The sequence below is a fragment of the Pseudophryne corroboree genome, chromosome 3, assembly GCF_028390025.1.
Source record: "Pseudophryne corroboree isolate aPseCor3 chromosome 3, aPseCor3.hap2, whole genome shotgun sequence".
Classification (NCBI taxonomy): domain Eukaryota; kingdom Metazoa; phylum Chordata; class Amphibia; order Anura; family Myobatrachidae; genus Pseudophryne; species Pseudophryne corroboree.
In genome coordinates this window covers 85304365-85317611 of record NC_086446.1, presented here as the reverse complement: position 1 = coordinate 85317611, position 13247 = coordinate 85304365, and the positions used below count along the sequence as shown (strand labels likewise).

At 44.8% G+C, this 13247-nt stretch overlaps 1 protein-coding gene across 1 annotated transcript in view; it reads right to left on the bottom strand.

Moving 5' to 3' along the window:
- Positions 1–8416: 8416 nt before the first annotated feature.
- Positions 8417–13247, bottom strand: part of LOC135057188 (oocyte zinc finger protein XlCOF7.1-like) — a 101651-nt gene continuing 96820 nt past the window's right edge. Inside the window, exon 15 of the mRNA XM_063963086.1 lies at positions 8417–12127. Coding sequence (XP_063819156.1) covers positions 11064–12127 — 1064 coding nt within the window. The 3' untranslated portion in view covers positions 8417–11063. The remainder of the gene's footprint in view (positions 12128–13247) is intronic.

Below are 13247 nucleotides of genomic sequence, written 5' to 3'. Positions count from 1 at the left end.
ACGGAGTCCCCAGCATCCACTTAGGACGTTAGAGAAATTAGGATTAACGGTTCCCTTTCTGATTCCTTTTCTATTTCCAATGGCACACGTCAGGGCTGCCCACTATCCCCATTGCTTTTTGTCCTATGCATGGAAACATTAGCTCGAAGCATTAGGGTTAATCCGAATATCTCGGGTTTGCTGGTAAAAGGGACTGAATACAAATTGGCTTTATATGCCGACGATTTACTCGCTGTAATTTCGAAACCGGTCACCTCCTTACCAAACCTGATGGTAGAATTTGAGAAGTTCGGAGCCCTCTCTAACTTCAAAATAAATTATTCCAAATCTATTGCCATGAATTTAACTACTCCTCCTGATGTAGTAGAGGGTCTGAAGCATGCCTTCCCTTTTACTTGGCATGATAATAAATTAAAATATCTGGTGGTGCTGATGTCCAACGATTTATCTAAATTATTCTCCCTGAATTTTAGCCCCTTGTTGGTGAAACTTCGCCTAGACTTCCATAAATGGAAGAAATTAAGATTATCATGGTTCGGCAGGATCAACGTTGTCAAAATGAACGCCCTCCCTAGGATATTATTCTTTCTCCAGACCCTTCCAATACATATCCCCCTACTTTGGTTGCCTGACGTACAGAATCTTATTCGTGCATTTGTTTGGGGATGCAATACACCCAGGTTTAAACACAACATTTTATTTAGGAGAAAACACCAAGGGGGGCAACAACTCCCACATATTTCTAACTACTACCATGCAGTACATTTGAATAGGATTCTGGAGTGGTCGCGTGCTAAAGATCGCAAACAATGGGTTCTTCTGGAGGAGGGATGCCTTCCCCATTATATCGAAATTGCACCTTGGCTTCCTATCCTTCTGAGGGTTACCCACCCCAAGGTCTCCCCCACGCTTAAATTATGGGCCACACTGAGATCTCAGAGCCATATATCCTCCAAATGGTCCCCTTTAACCTCCTTTCTCCATAACTCCGAATTTGTTCCGGGTCTCCACGAGACAGCTTTTGCTCCATGGGCAGAGGCCGGGATTTTCAGGGTCGGTCAGCTGGTGAGTTCGGGTAGGATGCGCTCATTTTCAGATGTTCAGTCTCATTGGAACTTACATAGTGCTGAGTTTTGGAAGTTCCTGCAGGTTCATCATTTCATAACATCTTCCAAGAACCTTTCTGATATAACTAGGGATCTCACCGGGTTCGAAAAAATATGCGTTTCTCCTAGCTCTCCCACGCATACTATCTCACAAATTTATGCGCTTATCATGGAAGACTTTTTTCCGCAACCTCCTACCTTCATGGCTTCCTGGGAGAAGGAGCTGCCAGGGCTACCTACACAGATCAAATGGGATTCCGTATTTCGTAACGCCCAAGCGAGCTCTTTATGCCTATCGACATTAGAGACCCTCTATAAACTCATATATAGATGGTATAGGACTCCTCAGGTTCTTAATAAAATGTTTCCCTCCCTCTCGAATCTGTGCTGGAGATGTAAAAATGCCCCAGGGAGCTTTGTGCATATCTGGTGGGATTGCCCTCTTATAATTCCATTTTGGGCAGAGGTATTCAAGTGTTCAGAACTGATAGTGGGGGACGTGATCCCGAAAGACCCGGGTTTCTGGCTCCTCAATCACACCTCCGCGGGAGCGCACTCCTATAAACACTCCCTATTGAGACATCTTAGCAATGCAGCAAAAGCGGTTATTCCAACTCTTTGGAGATCCACCTCACCACCCTCGATTAAATTATGGTTTGCAAAGATCGAATACTTTTTAGACATGGAAGACCTTATCTCCTTCTCATCTGGAAAAACCGTTAACTTCACAGCTATCTGGTTCCCCTGGTACGACTTTAAGGACTCTTCTATGTATCGGTCCTACATGGCTACATAACCCCCCTCATATTCCGTGTACGGTGTCTTTCTAATATGTCTCAGATCCCTAATTGATAAAGTTCCCCCCCTTATCTTCCAAAGAACTCGTCCTTCCTGCGCAGACACTCTCACCTGACTCTACCTTTCTTAACTTTCCCCTTCCCTTTTTTTCTTTTTCTTTTTCTCCCCTCTCTTTCTCTCCTTTCCTTTTATCCTAAGCTGTTTTATTAAAACGTTCTCCCTTTATATGCTCTGATGTAAGCTTTGCAGACAACTTATTTCCATACTTTGGGTGCTTCAAACGTATTGTACTGACATATATGATATGCAATGATTCTGTACCCTCCTTTGGAAATGTATTGTTGTAATGATCTGTCTGCTGCCTTAATTAATAAAAACAGTTTACATAAAAAAAAGAAAAACGGTCAGCAAAGGTAATATAAAAGTCATTGATAAACCCATCAGGGCCAGGGGCTTTGTTTTTGGGGAGTGATTTAATTGCTGTCTCAACTTCGAGTGTGGTCCAAGGGGCATTTAAGGAATCTAGTTGTTCGGGAGTCAGGAGAGGGGAAATTAACAGAGGATAAAAAGGATTGTATAGATTCAGCAGAAGGTTGGTGTGTAAGGGGGTCAGATTTTAAGTTATATAACTGTGCGTAGTAATCTGCAAATTGGTTAGCAATATCTAAAGGATTTGCTCATTTAGAACCAGTAGAGGAAATAACATATTTAATCCTATTACGAGCTTGTTGAACACGTAGACTACGGGCAAGCATTTTACCAGGCCTTTTGCCAACTAAATAGAACTTTTGTCGCAGTTTATTGAGAGCTGCCTGAGTTTTAACAACTACGAGTTTTTGTATTTGGCTACGAATATCAGATAATTCCTTGCGTAAAGCACAAGTAGGGTGTAGTTTGTTTTTATCTTCAGCTATTTTGTTTTTCTTCTAAACCCGTTTGAAGTTGTTTGGCTTGTCGTTTAACGGTTGCTCCAGCTTTTATAGCTGAACCACGAACCACTGCTTTAAATGCGCACCAGTAATTTTGAATAGAAGTATCAGAGGGGTAGAGAAATACAGTCGAAAATAATATTTTTCGCTATCGGGTCTGATAAGAGGTGGGGAGGTAACTGCTATGGTCTAGGAGGTATGAATGCTATTAATGGGGGTCATTCCGAGTTGATCGCTAGCTGCCGTTGTTCGCAGCGATCAGGCAAAAAATCTGCATTTCTGCGCATGCGTATGGGCCGCACTGCGCACGCACGACGTACTTTCACAAAAAACGATGCAGTTTCACACAAGGTTGAGCGACCCTTTTCAGACGCTTTGCAGATCGGTGAGTGATTGACATGAATGGGGCGTTACTGGGAGGTAACTGACCATTTTCTGGGAGTTTGCTAAAAAACGCAGGCGTGCCTGGGGAAACGGGGGGAGTGGCTGGCAGAACGCAGGGCGTGCATGTGACGTCAAAACAGGAACTAAACTGTCTGAAGTGATCGCAAGGTAGGAGTAGGTCTGCAGCTACTCAGAAACTGCATGAAAATATTTCACAGCAGAAATGCGATCCTTTTGTTCGCACTTCTGCTAAGCTAAGATACACTCCCAGAGTGCTTAGCGTTTGCACTGCTGCTAAAAGCAGCTAGCGAGCGATCAACTCGGAATGAGGGCCAATATCCCATTTCCAATAAAGTGGTGTGTGATCGGACCAAGTGATGGGCAAAATATCTACCGAGCAGGAGTTTTGTAAAGCCCATTTATCACACAGCATAAGGTCAATACGTGAATAGGAATTGTGAACTGGTGAAAAAAACGTATAGTCTCTACCGGAGGGATTGTGAATGCGCCAGATGTCGTATAGATCAAACTCGGCTAAAACATTACGTAACGCCAACGATGGGCCTAGCCTGTGTCTGGCTGTTGCAGGAGAAGGCTGAGTCGATTTATCCAGTTTCGGGTCGATTACCAAAATAAAATCACCCAATAGAATTAAGGAACCGACACGTATCTTTTGAATAAGTAAGCAAAATTTTCTAATAAAGGTTACTTAATTCGAATTGGGGGCGTATAAAAAGACATAATAGTAACAAGCTTATTTTCTAAAGCACCTGTGAGAATCAGGTAACGACCCGATTTATCAACATGTTGAGAATTTAGGGTAAAAGAAATAGTATTTCGAAATAAAATAGCCACTCTATTCCTTTTAAATGGACCTTTAGCAAACTAACCTATGGGGTATCTCTGATCTTTTAAGATAGGTGGGTTATGAGAGGAGAAGTGGGTTTCTTGTAATGCGACTATATCAGCTTTATATTTGTAAAAGGAGGACAAAGCTAACCTACAGTTGTTAGGGGAATTTAAACCTTTAACATTTAAAGAGAAAATGCCTACCATGACGGTTTAATCAAAATACAGTGGAACTGGTGGCATCCCATAGGGGAGGGGAAGGAAGATAGAACAGAGAAGGGAAATATAAAAAGAAGAAAAACAAAAAGACCCAGTATATCGGGTCTGCATTGCTACTATAGGGGAAAAAGAATACAGTAGATAAATGGAGGGGCAAGTGGCCTTGGCATGCCACCCAGGGTCAAACAGGAATATCGGGGAACATGTATAAATAAGGATAAGAAAGGCACATCACTAACCACACAAATGGTGTATATGAAAAGAAAACCTATACATTCAGAAAAGATGTAGCCTTCAATTGCAATCCCATTTAAGATAACAATATAGTCTAAATAAAAACACAATCTAGACATATATTAAAGACATAAACATTTAGAACCAACACGAAGAATTTTAAACTTTCTCCACGAACCATAGCAATCAATACTATAAGTCGAACCTGCATGAAACAGTATACCTCTAAGAGGGTATAGTAAAACAAGTAATAGTAATAGTTACGGAGCTTATTCGGGTAGTAGACCATTCCGATCGAGGCGGGGGATGTCTTTCTGGAGACGTCAGCAATTTTACAGAGATGTCCCAGTCCGCAAGCAGTTTTACTCCGGCCTCCAAATCAGATATAAACAAGGAACTATCATAGGTAACTATCAATTTCACTGGAAATCCCCATCTGTAGTGGATCTCTTGGGCTCGGAGAGCAGATGTAATAGGGGCTAATTGACGTCTTTTTGAGATGGTAAATGCGGAGAAATCCGGGAAGAGTTGTAATCCGCCTACAACGTCAGAGTCCTCCGCGTCCCGAGCTGCATGAAGGATACGTTCCTTGATAGTAAAGAAATGTACTCGTAATAACGTGCCTGTAGGTGAAGAAGTAGGTAGAGAGTGAGGTTTAGGCAGGCGGTGTATCCGATCAATAAGCAATTCTGAGTCTTCCGTGTCGGGTAGGAGTTTACGGAACAGTGGCATAGCAATGTCCAACAGCTCCGAGTTAGCTAAGGAATCAGGTATTCCACTCATTTTTATATTGTTCCATCTGGAACGGTCCTCCACATCCACCATTTTGTTTTTGAACGCTTCCAATTCACTTTGTTGGTGATCATGAGCTGTAATGAAGTCATTGTGTGATGTCACTAGCTCCTCCATTTTACGTTCAAGGTTAATCCGTCCTATCACCAATAGCTGAGAGTTTGACCTTGACTTCACGTATCGCAGCCTTCAGGTCTTGAGAAAAATCCGATTTAAAGGCCGCCAAGACCTAGCAGAGGGTTTTTACCATGAGGGGGTCCTCAGAATTGGGATCCACACCTGGTACTGTGAAGGAACTGGTCAGGTCATTCTGATTAGGACGTTTGGTAGAAGGAACAGAATTTCCTTGTCCTGAGGGCAACAACCTCGGTTGCTTCTGAATCGGAAAAGATATTGGAGGGAAAAGCATTCCCTTAGTTTTTTTGGGTGGCATAATGAAAGAGACAAAAAGGAAGCTGACGGATAAGGAAGCAGAAGGAGGCCTTGGAGGGTGGTATGTTACGGAGTTGAGGGGATGTCGGTTCTAAGATGAAGCCATCTATTTAGCGAGAAGACCCTGGGTGGGAAGGCACAAACAGGAGATCACATCTCTTACTCACTGTGAGACTGCATTGCTGTGTTGGAGCCCAACTGCAAACAGAAGTAGATTGTAAAAGCACCAGGGAGAACAATATAACAGGCCGGATTCATTTATTCACAGTGCTGTCCGGTGAAAGGGACAGTATGTAACTAGAAAAAGGTCCAAATGTGGGATATGTGCAGCCGGAGATTATATATTGAGTAAAAGAAGAGAGTAGTGGAGAGGAACTGCAGGAGCTATGTATAGGATGAAGTTCCAGGCAGCACTAGTACACCAGTGGGGGCCAGCAGATTATGGCACCAATTAAAAGAAATTGAGGCCGGATGAGGTGAAAATCCATGTGCAGGGGTTTATGGAAAATAAAATTCAGCAAGCCTGCTGGAAGATCCTACCTTCACAATATGAGCTATAGCAACTGTGCTGCAGAATATTAAGATGGCTGCTGCCAGAGCCACAGCTAGGGGATTCCACACTTTCAGTCTCTGCCTTCATATGGTTGCTGGGGGTCTGCAGTGAGGAGTTGCAGCTATATAAGGGGAGACTGGAAGTGATAGGCTGCCTCAAATTCACGCCGCGCTCTGGTCCTGGAGCTCACGTCTGGGCCGTCTCCAAAATCAAGGACCCGGCTGTACCTCACAGAATCCCGTCGCCTCCGGCGGTCCGCAGTGGCACTGGGTCTCTAGCTGCTGCTACCGTGTTCACGGAGCTCAGCAGCAGGAGGGACGACCTCGCCTGTTGGAGAGTCACCGATGGGCCACCAGCAACTCAGTCCTCGCCGTGCAAGGGATCGGTACAGCGGCGGGAGGGAGCCGAGGCGTGAGGTGGATGGGATCTGCGGCAGAAAGGTGACGGGAGTTGCGGTGAGCAAAATCCGGGGTGGGTGGGAGCCTCTTCTGGGAAATCTGCCGTAAGCCTCCTGGGCACAGATGAGGGAGGGATGCAGGCCTTATCAGCGAGCAGCACCACGTCGCGTCCACGGGGGAGTTCACCCGCTCCGGGCTTCTGTGAAAATGTAGCTCCCGGCTTCTGTGGAGTGTGCAGGCCTCAACCCACGAGGAGGCCGGAGCCCCCCCCCCCCCCCCCCACCGGCTCCGAGACCATGCACACTCGGTCCAGATAGAAGGGAACTGTATAGGGTGCGGCGGGTGCCGAGTGTGGGCTAAATAAGGGCTGAAAACGGCTTTTAATTAACACAGGTCTGGAGCTCCACACAGGCACGTGTCTCCTGCTTGCTGGTCAAGCCACGCCCCCCATTGCTGAGCTTTTTTTAATTATCAAGTCCAAGTGTGCCGACCATGTCAAACCATGTCAAACAAGACGAGACCTGAATGCCCAGAAAATTAAACGATAGAACCATTTTGACGGCTTGATAGCCAATAAACACCGGTGGTTTCTGCGACAAACCTCTTCTAAATCCACAATTAGTTCCTTGGTCTTTCCATGCTTACATGTGTTTCCACTTGTTACTCTTGTTTCCAACCATAAAGTTCAAAATCAAACTGGTAGAGTAAGTGGTTTCTGACAAATATGGAACCTGGTGTGTGATTGTGAGATAACAGGTTTATGCATAGCCAGATTAAGGGAGGAATGTAAGGCATACTGTACTTTGGGCCCCCTTTGTCAGGGGGCCGCTGGCCAGAGCACACTGACATTACTAGCTTTCCCTCTTAAGCCGCAGCAGAACCAGCATCCAGAATGCGAGCAGGACAGTATGCAGTGCAGGCAGAGACAAAGGAATATCATGTTTCATGAGCTACCGACAGAGCTTTCTGACCAGAGGAGATAGGAGGGTGGAGAGAGCTATAAGTGACACAGGGATCCCAGCTTCTCCTCCCTGCCTGGGTGTCTGAGTCCTGTGTAAACTGTTATGCAACTAAACCATTTGGGTCTACAGATAGAGACACACACACACACAGAGTCCTCCTGAGTCCTGTCCCAGTGTGTAAGTAGTACAGAGGCTGATGCTATTCTTGCATGTGACAAGATAACTAAATTTATTTTTCTATGTGTTTTTTTAAGGATAAGTTGTCTTTGTTCCACTACAAGAAAAGTTTATAAAATAGTTGTCTTTCAATTAGGTGGAGCTATAAATAGTACCCAGGCATTATTAAACTATTAGTTAAAACTAATATACACTATTGGTTTAAATTTAATATACACAATCTATACCTCCCACCATGACCCATTCCAGGAGGGACAAAATGCTCTCTACCCGGACTTACTTTTTCATTTATGATTGCAATCACCTGTGTTGAAGTACCTTTCTTATCAATTAAATATTTCAACACAGGTGACGCCAAATGGGACATGTTGGGTGGTATGCACAATCTAATATACATCCCCCACCTCCCACCAGGGCCCCCGTGTCTTAAGTGCCCCAGGCACCCCCAAGGCTTGATCCGGTCCTGGGTTTATGTGTGCATTTTTCTCACCCATTGCCCAGCACCACCTTGAAAATGGCAGCGGAAATGCTCTTGCATGGTACCCTGGTTCCTTTATGGGTTCTGGAGTGAGCACGCAGTAACAAGGATACAAAAGCACCTTTATTACACACACAATAATATGCTACATATAAATGGTAACCACACTAAGGGCCCAATTCAGACCTGATCGCTGTTGTGTGAAATCGCAAAATAGGCGATTATCGAATGACTGCGCATGCGTATTGATCGTAATGCACGTGCGCGAGGCCAAACTGCAAAAACAATCCTGCATATTTTTTTTTAATCACTAGGCGAACGCAGGCTGATTGACAGGAATCTTTTAGCGCCGGGGAGGCGCACGTCCCGACTGATGCTTAGGAGCCGGGACACCGCACCTCCCGCTGACCCACGTCCAGCGCCTAGTAAGAGGCGGATGCCGGGTGCAAGGTCTCCTGGTCCCCGTCCGGTGCCTAGCAACAGGCAGACCCTGGGTGCTGACAGCCATCGGATCCCTGGCAACGGGGACGCCGGAAGCAGACATCGTTCCCTGTTGCTGGGTAACTAAGTACTCAGCTGTTGTACAGGGACGTGCAGCAGGGCAGCTGCATGGTATTTTGTAATTAGGGGTTTCTGCTGTGATTGGTGCAGCTCCATTTATATTCCCTTCCTGGTCACTCCCAAAACGCTGGTGATAGTTCCTGCTTCTGTGTGAACTTGTCAGCTCGTAGGAGATCCTGTCAGCCTGTGTTGTGCCCGTGACCCAGAGACCTTGCTTGATTGATTACCTGACCAGATCCAGCCAGCCTTGTTTTCAGGTTTTGGTGGGGTATCCACACAAACATTTCTTTGCTTGCATTTCTATTTTAACATCTCTGAGCATTGCTGCTCTCACTGTTTATTTGCTTATAAAATCTTCTATTTTAACATCTTAGAGCATTGTTGCTTTCATTATCACTCATGCATTTAGTGTTGCAGGTTTTAGTTAGCCTTCCCCTTACTCACTCGCAGTCTCGGTTGGTGCCTTGTTACCTCATAAGACCTGGGGGCATCGGAGTCTGGGCGGACCTAATTCGCCCATTCAAACGCAGCTGCTAAAGGAGAAGACTAGCTCTGCAGGCACTAACCGACCACTGGGAGGAGTAATGGAGTCAGGGGTAGAGCACGAGTTGCTGCTGTCATCCATTCTAGCCGCAGCTATACCCGTGAGTACTGGAACTCCCGGGTTGCCGCATACTCCCCTGAGTTCCAAGCACTCAGTTCATAACAGAAGCGGATGTTTGGGGGTGGTAACTGGCCATTTTCTGGGGAGTGTCAGGAAAAACGCAGGGGTTCCCAAACTTTTTCAGGGCTGGCGTGTGACATCAGCTCCAGCCCAATCAGCCTGATTCTTTCGCACTGTAGGAGTAAGTCCTGGGCTACGCACAGACTGGAAAAATCATCCGACGGTGAGTGCGAACGGACTTGCAGCTGACCGGCGTTTGCAAAGCTTTTCACACGGCGTATGCAGACTTGCACGGGGCGTTTTTTCACTCTGGACGGCGACTATCTGATCGCAGACCATTGCAAATTCGCAGACGAGCTATCAGGTCTGAATTAGGCACTATGTACAATAAACACAGGTAGCTTGAATATCAATAATGCTTAAGGCTGTGACTACTGTAAAAACCACATAAAAGGTCCCTCCGCCCACTAGTCACCTCACTGAGAAAGGGGCACAGACCACTGCACGGCTAGGAGACTCAGGTGGGCGATCTGACTTCAAGCTGCTGTTAAGTGGCATCTCCGATTAATGCACACTGGGACCTGCAACTTGGTGAACCCGGTTACATGGCCTGATGTGTCCTTTACCAGCATGTCAGGGCGCACCTGGAAGTCACCCTGCCCCAGCAAGCCCATTAGCAGCGCTGCCATGGATGGTTCCAGATACAGAGTACACTTTGGCAGCATATATTTTGCTGGCCTTTCTTTGGGAGAAAAGTCCGATGGTGGTGGCTTATAGGTAGTTTGGCATTTAAAAGCATGTCAGGAACTGTAGACTCCTAAACCAGCTCACAGCCGCTGTAACCCAGGACAAATAACACAGTGTTTCTGGTACAGCTCCTTTTCAACCCTCAATCTTGAAATGGGATTGGGTGGATTTTTAATCTGATGATGTGTGTCCTGGATGGCTGCTCTGCTGGTACCTATACATATTTGCAGGTCATTGTTTATGGCCAGCCTGGACCTTCCTGAGGTGGGGGACTTTCTGATGTCTTACAATAGCTGGTTCTCACCTGTATGATTTCTAGATGTGATTCACTTGCAAAGCATTTGCCACACTCAAGAGATATGGATGAACAATGGAAACTGATCGTTAGCAACCATCAATGTTCCCATTCCAATGGAAGTACTTCTCATCGAATAGCGGGTTGTCAGCCATCGGATGCTGCTTCCAAAGCCTATCCAATGGCTGTGTATAATCAGTTGAGGACACTAGGAAGCTTTTGTATGCATGTGTTAAGCTCTAACTGCCTCTGAGCACAGTTTAACCTTTGATGGTTATACCATTGTATGTTTATTATGCAATGGCTAGTAGCCATCACATCGCAGAATTTAACGTTGGAAGCCCAGCAATCTTTTGAAGCCGGGAATTCAATGTCTATCCCCACTCAGAACCTGGAAATGGCTTCTCAACTGTGTGACTTCTCTCATGTGTCACAAGAACTGGTTTGTGTTTAAAACATTCCCTACACTCAAACCATGGAAATGACTATCTCTTGTGTGTTCTCTCTTGATGTCTACCAAGATGTGATTTCTGTGTAAAACATTTCCCACACTCAGTGCATGAAAATGGTTTCACACCTGTATGAAGTCTATGATGTCTAACAAGAACTGATTTGTGCGTAAAACATTTCCTACACTCAGAGCATGTAAATGGCTTCTCACCTGTGTGACTTCTCTCATGTACAACAAGATCTGATTTACGTGGAAAACATTTCCCACACTCAGAACATGCAAATGGTTTCTCACCTGTGTGAAGTCTATGATGTATAACCAGATCTGATTTCCGGATAAAACATAACTCACACTCAGCGCATGGAAATGGTTTCTCACCTGTGTGACTTCTTTTATGTATAACAAGGGCTGATTTGTGCGTAAAACACTTCCCACACTCAGAGCATGTAAATGGTTTCTCTCCTGTATGACTTCTCTCATGTCTAACAAGAGCTGATGTGTGTGTAAAACATTTTCCACATTCAGAGCACCGAAATGGTTTCTCACCTGTGTGAAGTCTTTGATGTAAAACAAGATCTGATTTACGAGTGAAACATTTCCCACACTCAGAGCATGCAAATGGTTTCTCACCTGTGTGAAGTCTATGATGTATAACAAGATCTGATTTACGTGTATAACATTTCTTACACTCGGAACATGGAAATGGTTTGTCACATGCATGACGTTTCTCATGTCTAACAAGATCTGATTTCTGTGTAAAACATTTCCCACACTCAGAGCATATAAATGGCTTCTCACCTGTATGACTTCTCTCATGTCTAACAGGAGCTAGTTTATGTGTAAAACATTTCCCACATTCAGAATAGGAAATTACTGTATCGCCACTATGATCTATACTTTGTGCAGCAATATGTGAGTTACCAGGAGAACGTTCCCCAAAAATAGAGGGATCAGATGATATATCTGCACTGTGAAGTGCTGGATGTATATTTAGGGTAATGCAGTTTTCTTCTGGAGACCCATGTGTGATGTTCTTATCTTCTAATTTAAATTCTGGAGTCCAACCAAGATGTCTCTCCAAGGTGTTCCTTGTATTATCTAGTAGAAATAACATAGTTAACAAAGTATCGCATAGCAAAGGTATTATTAATCAGTTCTGATCTCACCCCTATTTCCATAGGGTCATGCAGAATAATTTAGGTGTGCTATCTTTCACACTCATAAACATAATACTGGAGAAGAAAAGTACATAACGGCAGTTTTTTGAGACTCTGGATGGGTCCCTGTCAGAGTGCCAGGGTCGCCCACAAAATGAAGCTATTAATCTCCTACTCATGCCACTTGTGGATGTTGGATCTGGAGAGAAGATCATTGTGCGAGGCATGCAAGTTGTGTCCTTCACGAACCAAGTGGATTCAAGGTCAGCCAATCAGTGCCTCCTATTTCAAACATGACATCCCCAGTTTGAAATAGGAGGCACTGCCAGTTAATCTAGAGCAGCCATGGAGAGGTCTTAGTCCAGCGTCAGCCCTTAAAGAGAAAAAAAAAAGAGCTCCTTGGTGGAACAGTTCTGAATGCTACATAAGAGGCCATAAGGGGGCGAGATCAAGCAAGATTGCATAAGCAACTGGAGAAGACTCTCATGCAGCAGCTAAGCATCAAGGACAGCAACCAGTGCGAGACAGCAGCTATAGGAATGGAGACTGGCAGTGGTGGCAAGCAACAGATATATACAACACTCTCCATTGTAGCCTCTCCCTCTAGACCAGGTAGGCACCCATGAGATCTCTCTACTTACCTATAACCCCCTACATCACCAGGGAGTATTGTTGCTAGGCCCACTGTGCACACTAAATTTGGAGTTAGGCCTGGGCATACTAACCTGAGGCACTAAGGCCATGAGGACACTATGGGGCATATGTAATAGGGTGAGAGTTTGCCGGAGGTGCAGGATGTCGGACAATCGCAGATGTTTTTTTAAAGCGGCAATCATTTACAAGGTAAAACCATACCTAGTAAATGACAGGGATAACTCGTATCACTGGGAATCTTTACCCTGATCAAATATAAAAGGGACATATCAGTTACCAATAAATCTGATTCCTTATATTATACCATTAATCTTACTCATTATATACTGGATATTGGAATATATTCTCTTTTTCAGTAAGAAGGGACAATTTTGATGCCTTGATAAATATTAAGTAAGGACTATATA